Below are 25343 nucleotides of genomic sequence, written 5' to 3'. Positions count from 1 at the left end.
ACAATACACACTCCCACAGTTCTACATGTCCAAATGTCTGCTGCGATGAGTAGGAGGGCCGCCAGGTGTGAACAGAAGTAGGTGGCTGCCACCCAGGCCCGCACCCACTAGTGGCCCTCCTACTTGTTGAGGCTCCCGTAGCTGGTGATGGCCTGGGTACGACCCTACGCTCTCAGACTGTATTTCCATTACTTTGCTGTAAGTGGGTAGGCCCTATATCTGCTAATTCTCATGGCTTGATGGTGTCCAGTCCAGACATTATCTTGGTGGTAGTTTTTTACAAGCCCAGTGCCCACTGTGCTGCACACCCAACTTCACCTGAGTTCATTGGGTGGGGACAAAACAGACTTTCCGCCCAGAAACGTCCCGTCCACGGTCCACACCAAAACATCAAAATACAGGTGGAGGCGGGGCTCTGCAGACAGTTCCCACCACCTAGAATATGATTGAACAGGATTTCTATTTTAGTCTACATTTTGTTTTGTTTTTTAAGAAAATCATACAGACTAGGCCTTTAAAGTAGGCCTTCATTTTTGAATTTGGACTTTTTGAATATAGACTTTTTTTTTTTTTGAAACAGCTAACAATACACTTTTCTTGTAAAAAAAAAAAAAAAAAAAAAACAGCTCGTCATGTGTTGACCAGTCGCCTGCTCCCCGCGCCGCTCTGCGCATGCGCCGCGCTGTGTTTAGGGTGGGAGAGTTAGCCGTTAGCAGGGAGAGCTAACAGCCGGAGTGTGTAATGGCGGCCACGGTGTTGTTGGGGTCTGCGGACAACACCGGACTCAGCTTCACGGTCGGAGGCGGAGGCTCCGGGAATGTTTTAATTGGGAATAACAATGGACTGGGACCGGCGGGGCCGGCGCCCTGGAACCGGTCCCTGGACCGGGCGCTGGACGAAGCCTCGGCCACCGGGAGTCTGAACCTCAGCGGCAGGAAGCTGAAGGAGTTCCCCCGGAGCGCCGCCAACCACGACCTGACGGACACCACCAGGGCCGGTGAGTGAGCCGCGGAGCCCGGGCACCGCCGCACTCCGCTGCGACACATCTGTTCATGTCGGGGCGGTTACAATGAGTTGCAGGCAGTTTGAATCACTTCTCAGCAGCAGGGGAAGTGAAAATCCAGTGTGGAGGCTCCAGAGGAGACGGGACGGGAAAACCGTCAGGGCCGGTGTTATGACAAACACTGCACCCCCTAAAAAAAGTTCCCCTGTCGCGGTTCAGCTGTGAGGAAGCACTTCCCATAAACACTAGAGCCAATCCCCACACTAACTTATATATTTGGGTTTTTCTGCAGAGTTTCTACCGCCGGTATATAATCAAAATAATCTGTGTGATCCGACCCGTTCATCAGGAGGAACCAAAATAACGTGAGCTAACTTCAGCTAGGCAGCGCGGTTAATTCAGGACCCTCACGTTTTTTTTTTTTTTACAGTGCTAAAGTTGTGTAAAAAAATATTGTAGTATGTGTGACTGGAGTCGGTTCTCTGTCTTAAACTGAGATGTAGATGTGTGGGTGTGAGTTGAGGTGTGCTGCGGCTCTGTGTGTCATTTCACCGGTGAGGTTTGTTGAGTGGAGGTTGTTGGTGTTAGCAGCTAACATGCTAACCCCGCTCCTGCTGTGTTTGTGTCCTGACACGAGAGAAGAGATGGTGACCCGCTGCTGCTGTCACCGGGCGGTGGGGAGGGGGTCACTGAGCCGTGGAGCCTCACTGGGGTTTCTGACAGTGCAGTTTGGTTTTATCCACTGTTTATTGACTGTAATTAGATAACGAGGCAGTAGGTGAATAACTGTCTGCTGCTCCACGACGGCAGCAGCAGCAGCAGCAGCAGCGTGGAGAATCAAAACACATGGAGCTGAGGAGGTTACCTCTGTGTGTGTGTCAGCAGGACAGGCTGGACCGGACACAGTCATCATTCATTTTACTTCTCATGACAGGCAGACAGAGGAAATGTTCAAGTGTGGTCCCCTTGTGTCATAAATATTATATATGTGTGTGTGTATTTGCAGTACCTCTGTGTTTACATGCGGTCTGTGATGTTTGGATTTGGTGTGGATGAAATGGATGTGATGAATGTAATTCATGATATACTGATTACTCTGTAAATTCAGAAATAGTTTTACGTGACCAAGCAGTGGTGGCCACACCTCAGCAGCAGTACTACGCTCCTTAGCCTGTTGGTTAAGATGCTGCTGCTTACTCTCCTCTGTTTCTCTAGTCTTCTTGTTGGTTTGCAAACCATCTTCAGAGTTGTGACACCGCCTCCAACCGCCTTGCATGATCACGTTAACATGGTGCAGTGTTGCTGCCGAATCATGTTCCATCCTGCCCCTGAATATTAAGCAGCGACACTATGGGGCAGGTGTCGCAGTGGAAATATGAAAATATTTACACATGGACACACATGCTATTGTTGCACTGTGTATTCGTCATACAGCCAACCCAGTCTGACTACAGAAGAGATATACAGTCAGTGTTTGATCCGAAACATGTTGTGACTGAACGTGGATCCTGTGTCTCTGCTGTTGCAGCATCTGTTAAGACCCTGGGGATGATTTTATCACAACATGGTCCACTGAGAGATTTTATGAAAAACGTGCTTATTAGCTAAGATTATTTGTTAATTTGTGCATCTTTGTATGTGTTTTGATTCCCATAGTTATTAACAGCAATAACTTCTTATGTGTGCCATTTGACGTTGGGGGGTATGAGTGTCGTGGTTTAACCACCAATTAGATTAATTACTGGAACAAAATCATGTCTGAAGAGTACATGTGTCTGCATTCTTTTAGCTGTAAACACGAATGTATCGGGGGAGACACTGAAGGAGCGCCCACTCCTCTCATGTCGTCTGCCACAGTCAAATTAATCCTAACACAGTTTCATCATGAACCCAGAATCATTCAGAAAACCAGCTGTAGTTTTCTTTAACAGCTATAACAAACAACCACACAATGAGTTGCTCATAATAAAACACTGACTATCAGACTAACTATTAAATAACCATGTGAGGGTCTCTCTCTCTGTCTGTGTTGCTCCCTCTCTGGGTAAAAACACCACATCTCATACCAGTGCAGCAGCTATATTCAGTACACGGGGAAACAAGCTGTGTAACAGGACATGAAGCACTTCCTGGTCTGTAGGACACCATCAAACGTATCCAGCCAGAGGAAAACACAGAGCTGCAGCTTCAGAGGCTCCACATGTGTGAACTCGGCGTCAGGCCCGGCTCACACCTGGAGTTAACGTGTGTCTTTAGTCCCTCAAATGACAATCTTTAAAATGAGTCACCGCATACAGTATGTCTTGAAAAACCACTTGTGATCAGATCTCACTTCCCCATTGTATGCAAATACACAGGTGTGTGTTTTTAGCCAATCAACACACAGGTCTCTTCTTGTCAAAGTGCGTACGTGTGTAAAAATGGAGAAAAATTGTGCACAGCAGCTCCTACATTGACATTGAGTTGAGTTAAAACTGTGAAGGAGGCTTGTGGCAGAGGACGCCAGTAGAGTGGGCGGTCCTTCAACATGGCCAGGAAGCATGGAAACATTTGTGTTGAATGTGTTTTGGGTGCGTTCACACGCCTGTATTTAGAAGTGTCCACTGATTGGCTCACCTGAGACAGATGTTAATCATAGACTGTAGATAAAGATGAAGCCTGAGGTCGAGACTTCAACAACTGTCGGCTTGTGGCAGGAATGCACCCACTTTCCTGTCAGTCAAATGGCTGACACCCTCAATTATGCAGGACTTAAAGCCTTTATAAGCCCACCCCCATTTGTACAGTTGTCATTAAGGACAAAAGAGAGTAAAACTGTTTTTGTAACAGGCTGTCAACAACATGTTAATTTCTGCTGTAAAATTGGAGATTTTAATATGGGGAGAGTATGAGAGGATGAAGTATAACAGTCCCCTGATAAACACACAGACATGTGCTCAGTTTATGTTCTGCTAAGTTAACCAGTGTCGCAAAACAATGACAGTGACCGCGCACTGGGTTAGTAGTTCACAACTGAATATTTTGTTCAGTATCATATTACAGTCGTGTATGAATCGAATGGGTCTACTCAGTCATAACAACAAATCTTGTGATGATGATCCATGAGGATTTTGTGTTGAGCTGTGGTGGATTCAGTCGTCAGGGGGCAGTGAAGCTGATTTCACCTCTAAACCTGACATTTTAATCGAAAATTTTAGTAGAAAAAAGATGGGAGAGATTTTTTTATTGTTTGTATAGATAGATAGTCAGGTGTTTATGGTGCTTATTTATAGTCTGGGATGCCTTCTCATTGAGTTTGTTCACAATTATATTTCATTTATTTTATAGCCTACATGTATACAGTAATACCTACACATCTATATGATGTATTGCATTTTATTAAAGTGTTCACTGCAGTGTATATTATAAGAATAGAATGAACTGTTGCATATAAAATACACTGATGTAAACGGCTTTTAGGTGTTGAATAGTTGGTTCAGACCTCAACTATGAGGCCAGAACTGAAAACAGGAGTGTCGCTGATTGAGTGGGCGATTGGTCAACTGGCTGAGAGTTTGAGTTTCCTTTTTGGTCATCGCTGTTTTCAGAATGAAACGGTACAAACCATTTCCTTCATGGGGGGGTGTGGGGGTTACCGTCTGTACTGCAGTGTTGTTGACAACTGAGACTTTGTCTCTGCTCTTATAGACTTCTGAGATTTCTTTTGGTGACAGATCTAGACTTTCCTTTTTTTGTTAACACACCTTGGCTCTCTCTCCTCTTCTCTCTGTGCTCTGTGTGAGAAACACAGTAATAACTGAAGCTGCAGACAGTGCTGAAAGCTGGAGGGACTGCCGAGAGGCCGGTTTATGCTGCTATGCACAACACCTTGTTAACCAGATTTCATGAATGATGTATTAAATAAACATTCATTGGCTTATTGAACATCAAGTTGTGACAAGATCATGAACATTTCATGGAAATGAAGCGATATTTGTCTCTTATGGACCATGTATGTCTGAGTTATAAAGATTGCCTGTTTCATGGAAAATAATCCAAACCTGACCAGGGTGGAGGTGGGTGCGAATTGTCTCTGAGTTTGTTTTTTTTAACATTTTAAATGTCTTAAATGTTGACAAATTAAAACTGGCCAATCGTCCCCTCGGTTTTCATGAATATTCAAGGACCTGAACACCAGCATGGTGACAGTATCAGCAGAATAATAATAGTCCCAGCAAAAACAATAAGTTCCTTCACCTTTGGTGCTTGGTTCCTATTAACAAGAACAAAAACAATAGATCCGACAGCATTTGCTTGGACCAATAAAAATACTGAGTCTCTTTATACTTTCACTGTGCGTCTCTTCAGGTTACGGTAAATCCAAGTCTTTGTTTTTCACTGATGTGGAGCAGCAGCAGCAGCAGCAGCTAGTGTCTGCTGGTAACATGTCGTCTTAATGGGCCACATTTCAATCACTCTCAGACTTATTCCATTGTCATCATGACCACACATTAACAGTGTAGTATGACAATGATACTATAGTGACCAAAATGATCATGGTTATCAGTATTATCACAGTGATGTTAAAATGTGCTGCAAATGTTGTTAAATAAAACTCAACCTGAAACCATTTAACCAATTTAGTATTTGCATTTGTACAGTAAATAATAACGCACCCATCACATCAGTGTCAAGAGGGACCAGTAGCAGTAGAGAGTTTACCTGCTCTTAAACTAAAACACTGCAGCCTGACTTCAGCTCACTCATGTGCGTGTGTGTATGACGGCGTCAGTCTGGTTTTCATTGGTCGTCTCTGTGTTGAGAAGCTGCTCACAGCCATGGACGTTGGAGCGTCAACGCACTCTGTACGTTTACATGCGGAGCTTAATCGAGCTATGCTCAAAATTCGATTTTGGCGTCTTATCGGACTTCTGTCCTTGTCCCAGTTTACATGCAACTGAGAAAATCGAATAACTGACAGGAACGTGTCCTCCTCCTCAACACCAGGTGGCGGTATTAATGCGTTGTTTCAGCGGGTTAATACCGGCAATTTACAACAACAGCAAGATGGTTAATAGTACAGCTATGTTCATCGCGTACGTAATGTGTGTGTGTTACTTATTTTGCAGATAAGGTGCACGCTGTCCCTTGTGGTCATGGTGATTTCGAGAGGTAGACAAGAACGGCATAACGCTACAACAATAGCAATGTGCTCGGTTGTCCAGTTATAGTCGGATTAAGGCAATAATAGTGTTATGTAAACGTACTGAGAAATCACTGCTCCACCACCTTGTTGGAGCACACGCTGTCTGAGAGACTGGTGCTGCTTGATGCTGCTACACAAACTAAACTAAACATGTCAGTGAGAACAGCTTCATTGTGAATTCATCTGTATTAAATCCTGTGTGTGAGGAGCAGAGAGTGAAGGTGAGAGCCGCCTGCGTTAACTGATGATCCAGCGCAGGGAAATAGGATATATATATGATCAACTGATCAGTCTGTGTAATGGCATCCTCTGTGACCATGACAACCACAGTGAGTGATCTGATTGGGTAATGACGCTTAAGGCAGAAGAAGGTTTGGATAAACAGGGTGTTGTTAGAGGGTTGGTTTCTATTTTCAGACTCAGTCACAAGTTTGTCACAGTTATCGCTCTCTCACACACAGTGCTCTTTATTACCACATTTCTGTTGAGCCATGACGGAGTTCACAGGCTGAATGAAGAGAGAAACAGTGTGTTTATCTGTCCCGCTTCAGCCGCTGCCTGATCTCATCCAGCTGTTCTCAGTGCAACATCTGTAAACGGCCTCAGTCCTCCACCTGCTGAGACTCGGCCAGAGCTGGTGGAGGCCAAACACAGAGCTGAAAGAGACGGAGCACCGACTACAGATGGGTCATCGTGTTGATCTATGGCAGCTGGAAGTAGAAATTAGAAACTCTTAAAGAGCTCTTGTCAGTTTATTGATACCTCAGAAAGCAGAGTCAGACTCTTAGATCACGTCGCTGTGCCACAGTGGATGTGTGACTGGTCGTAACAGGAAGTCCTAAAGCGTCTCAGCAGCTGTGTCTGTGTGGACCAGTGGGTGTTTGAATAAGAGTGTCTGAGGTTCCTATGTGTGGTTGGTGCATCTGTTGGCTAAAACCGCCGTCGGCCAAGGTGTGAGTGTCTATCGGATGTGGAGGAAGTGAAACAGAGCTGCCCCCTCTACGACGTGAAAAGTCCCGTTTCCACATAGGAAGTTCCTGGTAAAAATGTAGGAGGGGGGTCCTGTACAGTGGACCCGTAGAGGATCCACCGGGCTCTTGAGGCAACGTTATCATTGTGCAGCTGTTTTGATCGTCGTGTGATCGTTGTGTGACAGTTTTTCTTTTTCTTCTTTATGTATATTTTTGGGGGCTTTTGTTGCCTTTAATTGACAGGTTGGTTGAGAGGGAGGCTGTGCTTGTTGTTGTTGTTTTGGCAGTGTAGATGGTTCAGTGCTGTCATTCCCGCTCTAGGCTGAAAATCACAGGACATGTCTGTTAACAAGTCAGCAGTGTAAAGCTCAAGCATGTGGGAGCCTCCTTTTATATTTAATAGGGGGTGGGAGATATCTGCCATTACACTATCCTATCCTAACCCCCCCCAATATACAGTATTGGGTGAACAAAAATTTTAATCCAAATATAAATTGCAGACTGCTTGCAGCGCCAATATGCCTCCCACGCGCCTCGTCGTTTTTTTTTTGGTGGACATCACCGGGCCTATAAAAAATTCTAGGGGAAACACTGTATTTTTGTAGTTTTATATGTCATAAACAAGACATTACGGGTTACGGGGCGCGTTTGTGTTTCGGTGCCGCTGAGACGAGAGCTGGGACACCGGGTCGGCAGCACTGATCTTGCAAGATTGGTTTCAAGGTTGGCTACGTGGAAGGCTGAGAGCCTCCATTCTCCCTGTAACAAGTTACAAGACATTTATTAAACCATCACAATTACGCCGAAGCTGTTTAATTAACGCAAAAATGTAGGTAAGCTACAAATCCTGCATAGTTCCTCTTTAAAACTGCATCACTGTAAACAAAATAACTCTAGAGACGTCAGAGAGTCGGATACAAGACTGAAGCATCACATGACCAAAACATTTCTCCTGCATGATATCTCTGGGGAGATAACATCACCATTACAGCGGCCGTTTAACTGTAGATCATACGACTTGATGACCTCCTCTCTCTGGGCTGGAGGAGGCTCGCTGCGGCTCACACATGGACCAGGAAACGGTGCGTGATGATGATCAGACTGTAACCTGATCTCTGTCTGTGTGTCCAGATCTGTCTCGTAACCGTCTGTCGGAGCTTCCTCTGGAGGTCTGTCTCTTCGTGTCTCTGGAGAGTCTGAATCTTTACCAGAACTGTCTGAGGTCTCTGCCGGACAGTCTGCTCAACCTGCAGGCCCTCACCTACCTGAACCTCAGGTAACACACACTCTCTCTCACACACACACACGTTGTTACCATTCTATGCTGAGTAAATCTGATTGCTCACATGTTCCCTCTCTCTCTCTTCTCTCTCCTTTGTCCGTCTTCTTTGTCTACCTGCCCCTTCTCCTCCCTACCTGCCTCCCTCTCTCTCAGTCGTAACCAGCTGTCTGTCCTCCCTGTGGTGGTCTGCAGTCTCCCTCTGAAGGTTTTGATAGCCTGCAACAACAAACTGGTTTCTCTTCCAGAAGAACTGGGCCAGCTGAGACACCTGACTGAACTGGTCTGTGAACTGGATTATTGAGTCTGGGTTGGGGATGGGTTCATGTCACGTTTCTGTATCGTCACAGATTCACTTTCCAAACCACTGTCTCTATGAAACTGCACAGAAAGTTGCCTATTTTTATTTAATACAAAGAACATATACTGTAAGAAAACACCTATTACTTAAGCTGTATATGTTTGAGCTGAGAAATACACTCCTAAAATATGGTTATTTCCTGTATTGTGCTTTATAATCAAGCAAATAGACTCATCACAGCATTAACTTACAATATAACTCACAAATCGCAATATTTTCCACCATAATCGCAATCGCACAATTTTATCAAATCGTGCAGCACTAATTGACACAGATAGACACATAAACTATAACAGATCAGATCAGCCACTCTGTCAGGACCGCACACCTGTGATTATCATGTATTGGCTGGTTAATAGGATTATTATATCATATTTATATATGTTACATACTGTATTTATATTATATTATATTAAATTATATTATATTATAGGATATCATATGATATCATATTATATTATATTGTATTATATTATATTATTCAGGCAGATGTTGATGTAAACAAAATCTTAACGTTTATAAAACATCAGGTTTAGGTCTCAGTAGCAACAAAAACATCTGTATAATATATAATGATCATAATATCATTGATAAGGTGTGTTGATAAATCAGTATCACACTGATGATGAAGGTTTAAGGTCACAATCAGCTCTTAAATGATTAAAGGGATAGTTCAACATTTTGGCAAATTGGCCCATTGCCATATCGCTATAGTCATAGCAGTAAGTTCGTTACCTTTAATTGTCGGTGTAAGCTATTTTTAGAACGGCGAAGCGAAGCAGCTGGCTGCTCAGAGCTATGCTATGGAGGCTAAAGGAATTTCTTGGTTTCCCTCATCAAACTCATCAAATACACAACCCAACAACTCCAAAACGCTGTGAGCTGCACAATCACCACGCTATGAGATAATAATGGAACGTTACGAGACGAAGCTGTTTTAGAGGTAAATTTATGCAAAACCGCTGATGCGCGTTGTGTTCAGGGACAGTTTTTCAGCAAGTAGACTCTGTATTTACCTCGAAAACGGCTCCGTTTCGTAACGTTCCATTATTATCTCATAGCGTGGTGATTGTGCAGGTCACAACTTGTCCACGAAAGTGTTTTGGAGTTTTAGGATTTTGTATTTGATGAGTTTGATGAGGGAAACCAAGAAATTCCTTTAGCCTCCGTAGTGTAGCTCTGAGCAGCTCACGGCTCGGCTGCGCTCCTCCGTTCCAAAAACAGCTTGCACCGACAATTAAAGGCAACAAACCTACTGCTATGACTATAGGGATTATGGCTATGGGCCAATTTGCCAAAATGTTGAACTATCCCTTTAACTACAACACAACTGTTACAGTAGTGAGTGGTGACAAATGTCTGTCATCTCAGTGTATCATCATGTTTGCTATCTGCTTTGATCAGTCATTGATTATCAGTTATTGAAGGATGTATTGCCCCCCCCCCACCCACCCACAGGATGTCAGCTGTAATGAGATCCAGACTTTACCGTCTCAGGTGGGTCAGCTGGAGGCTCTACGGGACCTGAACATCAGGAGGAACCACCTGGTCAGACTGCCCCCAGGTAAACACACATCACCCCACACACACAGAGAACCGCCTTAAACCAGTTAAGGTGGACTGTCAGTGGATCAGGCAGAAGCTGATGCATCTGTGTTGGTGTTTTTTTAGAGCTGGCCGAGCTCCCACTGGTGCGCCTGGACTTCTCCTGTAACAAAGTGACCTCCATCCCCGTCTGTTACCGACAACTCACACAGCTACAGACCATCGTCCTCGACAACAACCCTCTGCAGACCCCACCTGCTCAGGTACGGTGTGACGCCATCGTCCTGCTGTCTGTCTGTCTGGATTCAGCTGAAGACTCTGCCGCTCACTGCTCTCACTCTCTGTTTCTGTGTGTAGATTTGTATTAAAGGGAAAGTCCACATATTTAAATACCTGAACCTGGAGGCCAGTAAGACGACCCCTGATGCCCCCGCCTTCAGCTCCTGGTCTGTACTCAACACACACACACACACACACACATGTCATTAGTGTTTAACATCTGTTGTCTTCAGTAACTGGAGAAATTTGAAGTTGATTTATTGATCAGGAAAAAGACAGAAACATACAGTGTGAATTATCATTAATTACTGAACACACAAACAAACACACAAATTAAAGTTGGTACCTGTAGAATAAACCAGCCTGGCCTCGAAACCACATGAGCTTCACAATAAAAGCCTCAGTTATTCCCTCTGTTGAAAGGCTTTAATCATGACAAGAAGTGATGAGGATGTCTCCGGTTAACGTGAACTAACTGTGTGTGTCAGTGTTGATGAGCTGTACCCCGGTCGACCATACGGAGCACTGGATTCAGGCTTCAACAGTGTTGACAGTGGAGACAAGAGGTGGTCAGGGAACGAGGTGAGACACACACACACACACACACACACACACACACACACACACACACACACACACACAGAGGCATCCCTTCTCTTTTTCCTGTGTGTGCTCGACCTGACTTCCTGTCTGCTTGCTCAGCCCACAGAGGAGCTGTCGGAGCTGCCACAGAGAGTGGCTGAGATCAGCAGAGAGCAGCGACTGAGAGCGGCAGGGGGAGCAGGACCACTACTGTCGAATGGCACACGTAAGTCCGTCTCTGTTCTCAGATCAGTTTGGACCCGAATCTCTGTTCAGTGGAAGTTTTACCATCTAGAAAAGTCCACCTAGATTTAAATTTTCCTTCAGTATCACAGTGATCCAGTGACAGTTGGTGAACATTATAGGTCCCTGCAGACAGGAGCTGGTTCAGCTGCTGGTCAGCAGACTGTGTGATGTCAGGGAAACAGAGACAGGCTCCAGTTGTAGCTCACAGCCACGCATGAATTAATTTAAAGCAGGATTATCCTCAAAGAGAAGTAAACAAAAGATCCAATAATATAAGTGTTTATCGTTCTGTCAGTGAATTATTTGACACTGACACTCATACTCTGATATTTACTGTGATGAAAACTTGACCACTTTGTGACTTAAACTTTACATATAACTTTTAAAATACTGATATAAAGCTGTTCAGTAATGAGGCTGCAGTAACTCCAGGTTCAACTCGTCCTATGATGATGGCTCAGTTGTTTTATGGATGAGTCATCTTGATGATGGATGCTGAACTTTTAACCTGCTCCAGTGCAGGTTTCTATTTACACTTCACTGATTGATTTGATTGATTTGATTGATGGTCTCCTGCGGGCTCTGTTTCTCTGTTCATCAGACGTAGAGCTGGAGCAGATAGACTTCATAGACAGCTGCGTGGGGGAGGACGAGGAGGAGGAGGGGAGGAGTCGAGGAGGAGGAGGAGGCGGTGGCGGAGGAGGAGGAGGAGGAGGAGGAGGAGGAGGAGGGGGAGGGGACAGTGCCAGCCTGAGCTCTCAGTTCATGGCCTACATCGAGAAACGCATCACCAGAGAGGTAGGAGCTCCGCTCGCCAGGAATCACACCTGAACCTGTCTGATCAAAGACACTACAGGCCTTGAAGCCCAGTTCCGATTTGTTGCCTATATCCGATCTTTTCATCCGTCTGTTTACGTGTTCTATTGAAGTGACACATGATATCTGCATTTACATTTCAGGTAAACAATCACACTGTCATCATCAATATGCGCTATTAATGCATTATTGATGACGTACGACTCACATTGCCAGGGAATATCCGATCTGTCTGTTCAGACTACAGATGCATTGGCGGAAATCCGATTAGTATTTGATTTATTTCCACATATAACGGGGGCCTGAATCCGATCTGACACCATCTGATATCACCCGTTTTTTTCCCCCATTTACACGTTCATGTTACAGATCTGTGCAGGTGTGAGATGAAAACTGCTCTCACTTTATTTTGTAAAAACCTTGAGTGACTTCCTGTCTGTGTCCAGGGTTCTCCAGTGAAAACCAACTCATCCAGGACAGAGGACACAAGGAGGCACAACAGGTACACACACACACACACACGCACAAACACACACTCTGACTGAAGCTATGTGCTGGAGCTCTAACAGTCCCGTCTGTTTGTCAGGAGTGTGGTTGACGGAGTCACGCTGCCCTCCGCCGCACAAAACCAGGTAACACCTCCTCCTGCTCTCTGACATGAAACTGAAGTGACGCAAACTATTGTTGCTGACTGTCTCCCCCTCTGTGTCTCAGCGGGCTGCCGGCCCAGGAGGAGTGGAGAGGATGAGGAGGGAGGCTCAGCTTGCCGCTCTGAGGTACGACGAGGAGAGACAGAAGACCCGTTCCCTGCAGAGATGCAACGTCGCCAGTTACACCAAGGTAACACCAGTTCCACACCAGTACTCTGTGCTCTAGTCTTTGATCACATAGTTCAGGTTCAGCTGCTTGTTTTTATATTTAAATTGCTTTGGTTTCGTGATTAAAAAACACCAGAACATACAGTATGTTCGAGTTATTCACCAGTAGACTCGAGCCTGATCAGAAAACTGTTGATTTTGTATCGGAACATCTTTAGTGAAACCAAACTGCCACATTCACACATGAAATGGCGCCCAGCTAAATGAAACTGTATGCATCCTGCTGTGTTTCACAATAAAAGCCCCTCCAGGGAAGGGATAATACAGACTCATAATGAACAGACACAGTCACAACATGAACTGACTCCGACTCTGTTGTTTTTCAGCATAAAGCAGCTCAGAGTCCAACAAAGACCAGTCCAGACAGTGAGGTGAGTCTGTCTGTCTTTGTGTGTTTTGTGTGGTTGTCGTTTTGCATTGTTACAGAAGTATTTCCTCTTCTACACATAGCCCCCTCCACTGCTGTACCACAGGTACATGATCAGTTCAGCAGGGGCCTCATGTACAAATCCTCGGATTACGCACCAAAAAAAAACTCAGATGCACGCGCAGGACTCCATGAACATTTTGTTTGTACAGAGCCATTTGACGTGGGGTTAGGCACACATGCACACATATCACACTTCACCCTCTCTGCCCTCAGTGAAACATGCTCTGTTAAGAACCAGTGAAAGTGAAAGTCGACCAAATACACGTCAAAGACAATTCAGTGAGTACAGGGGGGGGGGGGGGTTGGTTTCAGAGGCAGAGTCCAGTAACGGTTGTATTGTGCTCTTTGTCCTCCGTTATTGTCATTGTGAAGGAGCTTGTTTATGTGGATCATTCGTCTTCAACTAAATTCACTTTCTCTTGATTGAAATGTTTACTGTGATAATTTAGTTTGTTGCATCAGCCGCTCCCAAACCGCAGCCCATGATATAGTATAAGAAGTAGGGGTGTGATGAGATCAAAATGTGGCGATATTTCCCATTTAAGTGAAAAGGTGTCTCGGGGTTGATGACAAAACACTGGCTCACCACTCCAGCCGAAAATGGGCAATAAAATAAATAAATAAATAAAACTCTGCTCGTATCTGCTACCTCTGTCTTTTCAACTGCAGGAGACATAGTTAGTGAGCATGTCCAAAAAATGTGGACATGCTCATATTCTATTACCATAGCGCTGTGTAGTTGTAGCATGTTGTCAGTGTCATGCTTGAAAAAAAAAGAGTCAGTCTAAAACAAAAAGAAAAAAGAAATGTTTAGTTTATTTTTTATAATTTTTTGTTTTAGTTTCAATTTGTGGAAAGACATTCAACAGTTGAAAGCTCATGCTTAAGTAATGCATTAAAAGTTATAAAACATTTCAAAATGCAGTTGCATTGTTTTGTGACTCAGATTAAATAAAAAAGTCTGTTTGTCCAGTCAGATATTTTGTCATTGTAGTTTTTTCTTAAAGGGACAACGAGGAGTTTCTATTTGGTTATAAAAAAGTCTCACGTTAATGTGGATGAATCTACGTTACCCACACTTGTTAATGGGCCCATTTTCGATAAATATATCGTTTTGTCTCTATCGTTATTTTGTTATTATTAGTGGTGGTGGAAATGCTGGTCGAGCCGACCAGCGTTTCTTTACTTTCGGTTTTGCGGCGAGTCATGAGAATAACGCAGCTGAATCACCGTTTATGGTCGGGACTACGACGGTATGTGAACCTCTTTGAACCTCTGACTTTAATTCTTGATGAATGAAAACATGAGTCTGTCTTGCGCCGGTCAAAGAATTCTACGGTGCGCGCGGAGGCTCATAAATGTAGTGTGAAAACGCTTCGTTTTTCCAAAACTCCTCGTTGTCCCTTTAAAAGTAATAAAATATTGTCTTGTCTCGTTCTCGTGAACCCAATATCGTGTATCGTCTTGTCTAGTGAGCTGAGTGTATCATCACACCCCTAATAAGAAGTGATGACAATCAGAATCAACAAAGTTGGATATTTGACCTCTGGTTTTTTCTCTCATTTTAAATGTAGCCCCGTGGTTTAAGTGTTAGCCCCCCCTGCCCCCCCCGCCCTCTGTTTAGACCAGCCCCTTCATCACCACACCTGGTCACCAGCACATCACATCTGTCTGTGTTTGTTAATGTGTCTTTGACATGTGTGTGTGTGTGTGTGTTCAGACTGTCTACCCCTCCAGACGCTCCACCCACACCGACGACTCTGCGCTCTTCATGGTAAGAGTTTGGCCCCGCCCCGCCCCCATCAATATACTAACTGACCTCCAAAATATAAGCTTCTTCATGAGTTCAGAACCAGCTGACCTGAATCATTCAGATTTGTTTCATCGCCACAGATGTCCAAAAGTACTTCACTCTACTCAGACCTTTACCTCTACCACACAGTCAGCATGTTGATGTTACACACATCTGAGTGATTCTGGCTCTTCTGCTGTTTTCTAATAATAATAATAAGCATGTGACATCACAGGCTCCTCTTTAATCCGACCCCCCCCCCCCCCCGTTCACTCACACTGAGGACTCAACACACCCGACCCCCTGTCAGTCCCCTGTCTTCCTTTCGTCATAGTCCTGCCTGCCACTGTCCTCCCTCACACTCTCCGCTGTATAAACTAGACCGTTGTTCACCCGTCGTACAATTTCCCTCATCCAATGACAGGTCACAGAGTTCACACCTGTAACCTCCTACAGGTGAACCGTGACGCTGTCTTTGATGTCTGTGTCCACTCCGAACTGTGTCCACTCTGAACTGTGACATAAATGAGAGGTTCACACGGTTCTGTCTGTCTGAATCTGTCTCTGTCTGTCTGTCTGTCTGTCTGTCTGTCTGTCTGTCTGTCTGAATCTGTCTCTGTCTGTCTGTCTGAATCTGTCTCTGTCTGTCTGAATCTGTCTCTGTCTGTCTGTCTGTCTGTCTGAATCTGTCTATCTGAATCTCTGTCTGTCTGAATCGGAGTCTGTCTCTGTCTACCTGAATCTGTCTGTCTGAATCTGAATCTCTGTCTGTCTGAATCTGTCTGTTTGAATCTGTCTGTGTGTGTGTGTGTGTGTGTGTGTGTGTGTTAGGGGTGGGAGAAAAAATCGATTCACATAGATATCGCGATATCTTTTTTGACGATTTTTAAATCGATTTTTTTTTTTCAAAAATCGATATTTTTTTTTTGAAATTTTTTTTTTTTTTGAATTTTTGAATTTTTTTTTTTGAATTTTTTTAAATATTGTGCAATGTGTATTTGTTAGCCTCTGTGAGAGTGTACAGGCTTTGTGGTTTGTGGTGTGTGTTTGTTGTGTTGTGTGTGTGTGTGTGTGTGTGTGTGGTGTGTGTGTGTGTGTGTGTGTGTGTGTGTGTGAGAGTGTGTGTGAGAGAGAGTGTGTGTGTGTGAGAGTGACGTTGTGTGCCGTCAACTGAACTGAGAAATGGAGTCAGAAGTGACTCTGTGTTAAAACATGTTTATACTGGAACTTGCTGTAACATTAATATAAGTCTTTATTGTAAATTAACTGAATCTTTTTCTCTCTCCTTCATCTTCACTCCTTTGATTTTGTACCTTCTGCATCATCTATAATTTTCCTCTATGATTTCTTGCATTGGTTCCTTCGGTTGTGTTCTCCTCCCGTCTTCACTTTTTCTTTAGTTTGTTTTTCTTCTTCTTCTCTCCCTCTGTCCTGATTTTGCCCTTCTGCCCGTCTCAGTGTGTTCTGGTCTTTGAGATCGACTTTAACACAAATACTATAAAGAGACGACCTGGTTCACACAGACAGGTGACCTCTGAGCCCAGCTCTGTGTGTGTGTGGTTGTGGTTAAAACTGTTGTCAGATGTAACTGTGTGAACCTCTGTTTCTCATGTCAGAAACATGGGGTCAGAGCCTGAGAGTCACTGATGTACAAACTCTTTAATCTGGAACAGATCAGGTGACTTCCTGATCTGTTAAAAAGATGCAGATTGAACTATTCAACTATTTTAAGTTAAATCAAATAGATCAACATCAATGAGAAACACAACAACCAGAATATGATGCATTCTCACAGTTTTTGTCTTTTTCTACATTGAAATTAATTTTTGTTCTTAAAACTACAAATAAACTACAAATAAATGTTCTCCTACCTTATAAAAATATACAGACCAGAGGACTACTGTTTATTGGTTCACACAGGTTTTGTGTTGGCACTTGTATCAGAGAAGTGTCTCTTATTAAAGCAATAGATGCAGATAAAATCAGGCAACTTTTAGAAAGATTTCATGAATAAAACCTAAAGTAGATGTATTTTATCTGCTGGGTTTCTCTATGTTAATATATTTCTCCACTGTATAAACTCACTGAGGGATCAGTGAGGCTTTAGACGAGGTCGGAAACATTTTAATCTTTTTCAGACCAAACTGATCTTCAGACCTGAACCCTCTGAGTTCTTGTTTTCATTTGTGTTTAAGTTTAAACCTTCATCTTTTTATTTCTGCCACTCTCCTTCTCTCCCTCCCCCCCCTACTGTTGTGTCTGTCAGTCTGTGGCTGGAGTGTCTGTAGACGGCTGTCGCTCTCATGCTTCTGATAGCTCCACCTCCTGTCTGCTGCAGGTACTGCACCTTGCATGCTGCTGCTGCTCTTTCCATTTCAGTGTGTACTGGTCAAACTGGGGAGCAGCTTCATTTCTGTTTGGTTTGAAGAATCAGTCTGGATTTATTTTTTCTGCTTCTCGTTTGAGCTCAAGCCCCTAGTTCGACCGCAAACAGAGAATCATTCAGTTGAACACATGCAACACCTTCAGTTCTGACAATTAAGTGTGACCTTAAACTATTTTGAGTTTTAATCCAGGACTCTCAACTCAGTGTGTCTCATTTCATCTGGCTGAAGGACCACCTGTCTCTCGGGTGTGTTCAGGTGTCTAACTGTCCTGTGTTGTGTCTCTGCAGGGAGAGGACAGAGCAGCTCTGTCCCCCACAGGTAATCAGGCAGAAATATGAGCTTCACATTTAGATTCTGTTCTTTTACTTTGACTGATTTTAGTTTTTTTGGTTCCAGCCAATCAGTCGCCTTCTTACCCCAGCTCAGGGGGTGGGACCTCCTGTCGGACGGCCAGCCTGAGACCAGAGAGCTTCCTGTTTCGGGCCGGCCAGAAAGAAGAGAAGAGGAAAGGTCAGCAGACCCCGTCCCCGCTGTTAGATCTGTTGGTTACAATCCTTCTTCACGTGTGGGTCGGTGGAGTCTAACTCCTGCTGTTCTCTCTGTGACCTCCAGGTGACGCTGCTGCTGCTGCTGCTGCTGCTGCTGCTCCACAGAAACAGGAGGAGGCTCCCGCTGCTCCTCCTCTGGTTGGAGAAGACGCCGAGCTGGTGGAGCAGCTCAGGAAGGTGAGGGTTGAACTTCTTCATCCTGCGTCACACTGACAGAGGACTGAAGCTGCTGCTGCTGCTGCCTTCAACACGCAACCTCTGATGACACAACTTCACCTCTGTCTCTGTTGATCCAGAACATTGAGGCACGACTTAAAGTGTCGTTGCCTAGCGACCTGGGAGCAGCTCTGACGGATGGGGTAGTTCTGTGTCACCTGGCCAATCATGTGAGACCACGGTCCGTCCCCAGTATCCACGTCCCCTCTCCTGCTGTGGTGAGAACACATCTATATATGCAGATTGTTTATCACTTTGCTGCTGTTACAATCCGAATGTTACTCATAAAAATAATAATACTAATAGTAATAATAATAGTAAAAACAATAATAATGTTAATGAAGTCAATGACAACATTAAGGCCCTGGCTAATCCTTTCTCTATGACCCGCAGCCTAAACTCACCATGGCCAAATGTCGACGAAATGTAGAGAATTTCTTGGAGGCGTGTCGCAGGATCGGAGTCCCACAGGTAACACACACACACACACACACACACACACACACACACACACACACACACAGTGACAGGTGTATGAACTAACAGAAAAGCCCTCTGGACTACATTCACATGTACCATGATGTACTATGTGAGACAACGTGACTCTTTCCTCCTGTGACCCGTCCTGAAAAATGTTAAAAATCGGATGTTGGTCATTTTTATGAGGCGCAAGCAGACATAAATGTAAAATGTTTAATAAGTATAGTAGGGGAATCATCATGGTTTGAGTGGGTGCCAGGAACTAAAACCAAGCAAAGAACTAAGTTTGGTTGAACCTGCACATTTCGCTTTCGGTAATGTTGTATAGTGTATTGGCTGTGAATCAGTTTCTGCTGCTTCCCCTCAACTAACAGCTTTCTTTCTTCTCTTTCATCTTCCCGCCTTTCATTAATCCTTTTTTTTTTTATTCTGCCCATCTCACTCTTTTGTTTGTTCTGTCTCATTTTTTAAAATTATGCACCACGTCCATCTCATCTTGGCACAAACACCCTCAGGACAATCTTTGTTCAGTGGGGGAGGTCCTGGATGGAAAAGGGGGAGGTGTTTATGGGACAGTGGGTGTGTTGCTCTCCATGGCTCCACCTCTGACCAACCCCTCCCCTCGGGTCCAGTTGGCTGGCTTCGCCCTCTTCTACCTGTCGGTCATGTCGGTGCTGTGTGCCATCTACGTACACCTGGCACCACATGTCTGAAACGCAACCTGAGCACAAAACGTCCACATAACACACAGTTCGTATGTACAATAATGTGTCCCAACAGATACATGTTGCGTCTCCTCTCATCCCAGAGGCTACTTCACTTCTAAGTGACGAGTGCCAGGCATTTACTTCTGCGGCCATTCACATCTTGGGAGTTGAGGAGTTGCTGATAAACACTCTGAGGCCAAGGCCTGTCCACCCTGAGGACCTGGACGTAAGCAGAAGGAGGACTAAGAGACAGTTTATCACAGTATTCACTGGATCAACAAATCGTATCTGGCCTCAATTACTCTCAAGGCGTAGATGGCCCCATAAGAAGTAAATATGTGGCTGAAGAAGCCTTTTGGATGTGACCGTAAACATGTTCAAGAACATCAAGCAAGTCCTGTTACCTTCATATAGCACTTAGAAATGTCATATCCTGGGTGACTTAGTACCTTCACAGACATTCCCAAAATATCCTTCCAAGTCTCAGAGCACTGAAATAATGCAGTGAGATATGATGAGATATGATTCAAGGCACAGTATTCAAAGGACTAGTTGGACATTTTGAGGTGAGCTTGCTTAGCACAAAACCTGGATGCATGGATAAAGCACTAGCTTTGCACTGTCTATCACCCATCTGTTCTTTGACACTTACCCAGTATTGTGGTCACAGTGGGATATGAGGTCGCCCCGACATCAGCCCTCAGGCCTCACTGGAGAACTTGGCTTCTCCACGTCAGATGATGCTATTGATATAATCCCTCCCTCATGGTCTAGGACTCGCCTCAAGAGGAATCCAAGGATCATCTTGGTTTAAATGCCCAAACCATTTCTACTGGCTCATTTCTACTTGAAGGATCAGCACTTCTACTCCAGTTTCCTTTCAGTTATATGCGCCCAACATCCAGGCTCAAAGAGTGAGTTCAGTCATCCTATGACAAAAGGGATCCGTCTGCAATCTCGTTCACGACTATAGAGGATTGGACATTCATCAGTCTCAAATTTCTGCCATTTGTCCAGGTCCAGGTAAAAGAGCTGGTAGGCTGAGAAAGGTCGCTCCCCCCAGCAAAGTCTTATTCTTGCATCTTTGAAGGATTCAAAGACTTTCCCTTGACCCAATTGGATAGATGGCCAGTGTGGATTCTTGTGGTCTTTTACCAATTGGACATCCCAACACATTACCAAACTAGATGAGTTATGTGACTGCTTCAGGGTGTTTTAGGTCTATCCTGGGATCTCCCTGAAGTTGTATATACCAGGAAAACTTCCATAGTGAGGCCTTCATGCAGCTCATCCCAGTTGTATAATCCTGAAGAAAAAAAACCTAGAACCTTGGAGACCAGTGACATCCTCTTGAGGATCGCCTTCTCTGACTTCATGTTCAGCTCTCTTAGCCTGTCAGTATTAAGATCCAGCTTATTCCTGAGTAAGATCCTGAGGTATTTGAACTTTTTGATCTCCCGTTCACATCAAACCTGCTACTTTGATAAATCAATCAACAAAATGTTAGACCCGACATTATGTTCATATGGTAAGTGTATGTTTACCTCCATAGGCCGCTCTCCGTTATGTTGCCCCCACACCAAACCTCTCGATTCATAGGAAACACTGCATAGACAGGAAAGATTGGTCTCCTGTACGGAGACAAAGACACAGGTGAAAAGTCACTTGATTGATGCATGAATCATGAATTAGACGGAGATCATGAGCCTGATGACTTCAGAAAAAGATAAAAGGCTCGCAACTTGAGTTTGACTTTAATAAAACCGATTCATGACTTCATTTGGACCTAAGCCTTTGGGACCTGGAAAGACTTCCCATGGTCCCCAAACCTGCACAATCTTCCTGTTTTTAATCACAACATACTTTGAATCAGTCTCACAGCAGCCAGTAGAGTTGCAGAAAATGAGATGAAATGTATTTGTCAGTGGAGAGTCACTTCCTTTCAGCTCAAAGCACAACTTGGACTCTGGAGAGCCAGAAAAGTGATAAAGAATTTCCTTAATTTCATATTTTAATGGACATTAAAAACAGGAATTGTAGAATAGTATGCCATTTTTGTAAACATTTCACAAATGTTGAGTGATTGATTAATAGTTGATTGAATCATTTCTTTTTACAATTTCCATTTTGAATGCATATCAAATCATGAAAGTTAAGAAATTCATTATTACATTTCCTGTGGTATCACTGGTCCTACGTATTGGATTGAGACCTGGACCTTGTTAACTCTGACTTGACTTGGGGATGTATTCAGAACTTTTTCACTCTGATGTGGCATTTGGTCTTGACTTGGCCTTAAGTTGGGACTTGCAGGTCTTGACTCAGAACTTGATGTTGAAAATGTTGCTGCTAAATTTGCCATACGTCTGTTATCTCCTCGTGGGTCTGAGATTCTTTTCAGCCATAAAGAATCACGTAATCCCTCAGGTGATGTTATATTTGACAATCCCCCAAAGTTGGAGGTCTACCTTGAAGCTTGTTACCCGTCTGTTAAAGCTCCGCCCCCTGTGCCTTATGTTTGGCTGCCTGTCCAACTGTTTGAGAGCCTTTTGAGACCCCATCGTCAAAAACCTGTCATACCCTGTATGAATGTATGCAGAAGGAGAACAGACTTTGTGCACCAAAAATTTCCACCAGTGTTTGAACACGTGTTAGTTTATTGTGGGGATAAAAGCTGAATCCTAAGCCTAGGAGCCTTTCGGTGTTGGCAGGTCAATGACACTTTTAGCCTTCATGCCACCACTGGAACTTAGCAAGTTATAACACCATTATTGTTGGCTCTACTTTTGTTTCCACTGGTCTCTACTCACTTTTGAGATAAATGCCTGGGATTGGATCCAAAATCCAAGGTCAACTATGACAAACACAACAACACGAAACCTTTACTTTCACTGTGGCATCTGCACAGAGAGGGGATAACTGAAGAACAGTAGAGGAGACTTGCTTAACAAGCAAACCTGTCCAGGAGAATTTTGAAACATCGAACAAGATGGTAAAAGAAAAGAAAAGAATAAAATACAAACTGAAAGCCTTTGACCCTAGCAATAACAGACCCTTATACTCCTTTGGTGTTAATGTGGATCTCACATCCAACCCACCCTCTTCCATTGTTGTCCGTCCTATCACTGAGATACAGACATTGTCATTTCTTGTCTGTTTGGTGGGGGATTTCTGAAATGGTTTGTAAAACACAGTGGAAGCACAAGCAGAGCCTTGTATTTCAGAAACGAGTCAGAGTACAACTCCTGCAGTGGAAGTGGACTCATCTTCCTCTCAGTTGACCCAAACCCTCAAACCAGTAACCATGTGATCAGCTGTAATTCAGCCATGAACTTCTTCAAGTTCCAGCTTCAATCTTGTTGAAAGTGAAAACCACATGGGGTTGGAAATGGAAGAAGAAGATTAAATACTTGACCTTTTGTCTTTTTTTTTTTTTAATAAGAGGTGATGTCGGAGTTTTTTTTAAGTGGCCTGATGTTGGAGAAAACTTTTCCCTCTGAACTCTGTTAATAAAATGAGCTAAAGCATCGTGACTCATCTGTGTCTCTTTACCTCTCAGCTTTCAAGTTAACATTAAGTTTTTATAGCTCTCATCTTTTTTTTTTTCACAGCAGTTACATGGCCAGACAGGGGTAGTTTTCACAATATTACTTTCTATCCCTGACCACTTAGAGTTAGCATAAACTAATTAACACCATTCACCTAAAACTCCAGCAGCAGGTTTAACTTTGTCAGCGTCACTTTTTACAACTAGTGACATGATGAGAAATGTTTACAGATGACGACTTCAGGTTTTTTTGTGTGTAAACTGAACCATCATCTTTTCTTTCCCCCTTCAGTTCTCACTCGTGTTATTTTAAGTTGTTGCTCCTTGTTCACCATTTTTCCTACCATGGTTACTGTTATTTTAACCATTGATTTTAATTTACCATCTGTTGATTCCCTCTTTCATTTTTATTTTCTGTTTGTCTCCCACACCCCCCACCCCTTCGTTTGTCCTCGTGTGTGTCTCTGTAGAGTCAGTTGTGTCTTCCCCTTCACATCCTGGAAGAGCGAGGGCTCCCCCAAGTGGCCGGGACCGTCAGCTGTCTGCTCAACCTGGCCCCGCCACGACACCCCATCACCACGACAACCACCACAACGTCATCATCAACCACATCTGGACCCTAAGTCACCAATGTAGACAACGCTAACACCACTGCCACCACCATCACCATCGTCATCGTCACCATTACCATCGCCGCCACACACGCACTCAATCAGCCTCTGGGAAGCCACAACCAGACGAGTGTCAGATAGAAACCTCCAGAGCAGCAGGTCGGTGTCTGATGGAGACATGAGCAGAGCTGAACATCAGTAACACAGCCACAGTGACACTAGTACAAGTTGTAGTATCTCTGAATGATCAGTCGTAGCAGAATAACGGTCTCAGAGACGTGACGGTGCGTTTATATCAGGGCACAGCTGAGCTGACGGCCACTCAAACAGCACAATGACACCACAAAGAATGAAGGAGCAGCTGTGGCCGGAGAAACGTGAGAATATTTTTTTAATGTGCAGCAGTTGTTCTGAATGGTAACAAGATTATATCAGCAGCTGAGTAATTTGCCTCGGTGCTATTTATTAAATATTCTCAATTTTCTGGATTAAACACCTTCCCTTCTTCTGCATACACTTTTTAGGAGGAGTTATTAAATATATATTTTAACTTTAACGATTTTTTAAACATACCAAGACTTAACAGAAATGATTGATTAATTCTAACTGTAGACTTTCATGAGTCTGGCTGCTTTTCAGCCAGTTGAAACACACACCACACGCCGGTGTGGAGGTTGATGCCTTCTTGTGTTTTTTACAGTCTTTATCTGACATTATTGACCATTTAATTTAATTTAATTTATATATTTATAATTGTTCTGAACATGTTGAGACACAAACTACAAACTTAACAACCAAAAGTGTAATATCCACACAAAAAATCTAATTAACAAACATTTCCTAAGTAACTAACGCGAGTGAGCCCATCACACTGATGTAGCTAATTGCAACTATGGCTAGTGTAGTTATGCATTTGTTAGTTTAAAAATGACACTAATGTAGGTTGCTGCTAACAATGACCAGCATTGATTTAGTTGGTATGGAGGTGATGCTAACACAGCTAATTAACATTTATCTACAATTGAGAACGTTAGCAAACATCAATATGCTCACTAGCTCAGCAATAACATTGATTAAAACTTTAAAAGAAGAGTCTCCGCAGCACTGCTACTAATAAGAGTCAAAATAAAACAGTAGCTAGGATTAGTTAGTTTAGTTGGTTTTGGAGGTTAAGCCGAAACGGCTTGCTGCAAACATAGCTAAGATTAATTAACCTCATTTGAAGCTGAAGGTTATGAACCTGACAGCTGATGGTTGTTTACAGTGCTAATGCTAGTGAATGCTAACGATAGCCAACAAACTTGAAATTTAAGTTGTTTAGAATTGATCACTTCCAGTGTTGATCCATCTTATCAAGCTATTCATCCGTCGGTCTGTAGTCAAGATGGATAACATTGATCTAGAGATTATAGCTGAAGTGAAACATAATGAACAGGTTGGTTGGACATGCTAGTTTTAGTTGGCTGTTATTAATTAAACT

The 25343-nt window shown here is 43.7% G+C and overlaps 1 protein-coding gene across 6 annotated transcripts; it reads left to right on the top strand.

Moving 5' to 3' along the window:
* The first annotated feature begins 663 nt into the window (after positions 1-663).
* On the top strand, positions 664-25296 carry lrch3 (leucine-rich repeats and calponin homology (CH) domain containing 3). Of its 6 annotated transcripts, none has more exons than XM_085795587.1 (21): positions 664-997; positions 8291-8435; positions 8595-8721; positions 10258-10363; positions 10471-10607; positions 10702-10790; positions 11112-11205; positions 11326-11431; positions 12053-12249; positions 12714-12769; positions 12854-12899; positions 12982-13107; positions 13472-13516; positions 16826-16894; positions 17634-17705; positions 18042-18072; positions 18151-18264; positions 18367-18479; positions 18599-18736; positions 18912-18989; positions 19514-19887. In XM_085795587.1, exons 1-21 carry the CDS (start codon positions 742-744, stop codon positions 19709-19711), a joined length of 2343 nt encoding a protein of 780 aa, XP_085651713.1. In that variant the 5' UTR covers positions 664-741; the 3' UTR covers positions 19712-19887. The 6 variants fall into 6 exon arrangements, with proteins under 6 accessions (XP_085651713.1, XP_085651714.1, XP_085651718.1 ...); XM_085795588.1 differs by lacking the exon at positions 16826-16894 and adding an exon at positions 15296-15349 and having other exon boundaries at positions 665-997; positions 19514-19886; XM_085795589.1 differs by lacking the exon at positions 19514-19887 and adding an exon at positions 23723-25296 and having other exon boundaries at positions 668-997.
* The last annotated feature ends 47 nt before the right edge of the window (positions 25297-25343 follow it).

Source organism: Trachurus japonicus, chromosome 13, assembly GCF_045865225.1.
Source record: "Trachurus japonicus isolate A0001 chromosome 13, Traja_1.0".
Lineage (NCBI taxonomy): Eukaryota > Metazoa > Chordata > Actinopteri > Carangiformes > Carangidae > Trachurus > Trachurus japonicus.
The sequence above is the reverse complement of the archived record's forward strand: the minus strand, read 5'-3'. Positions and strand labels throughout refer to the sequence as shown.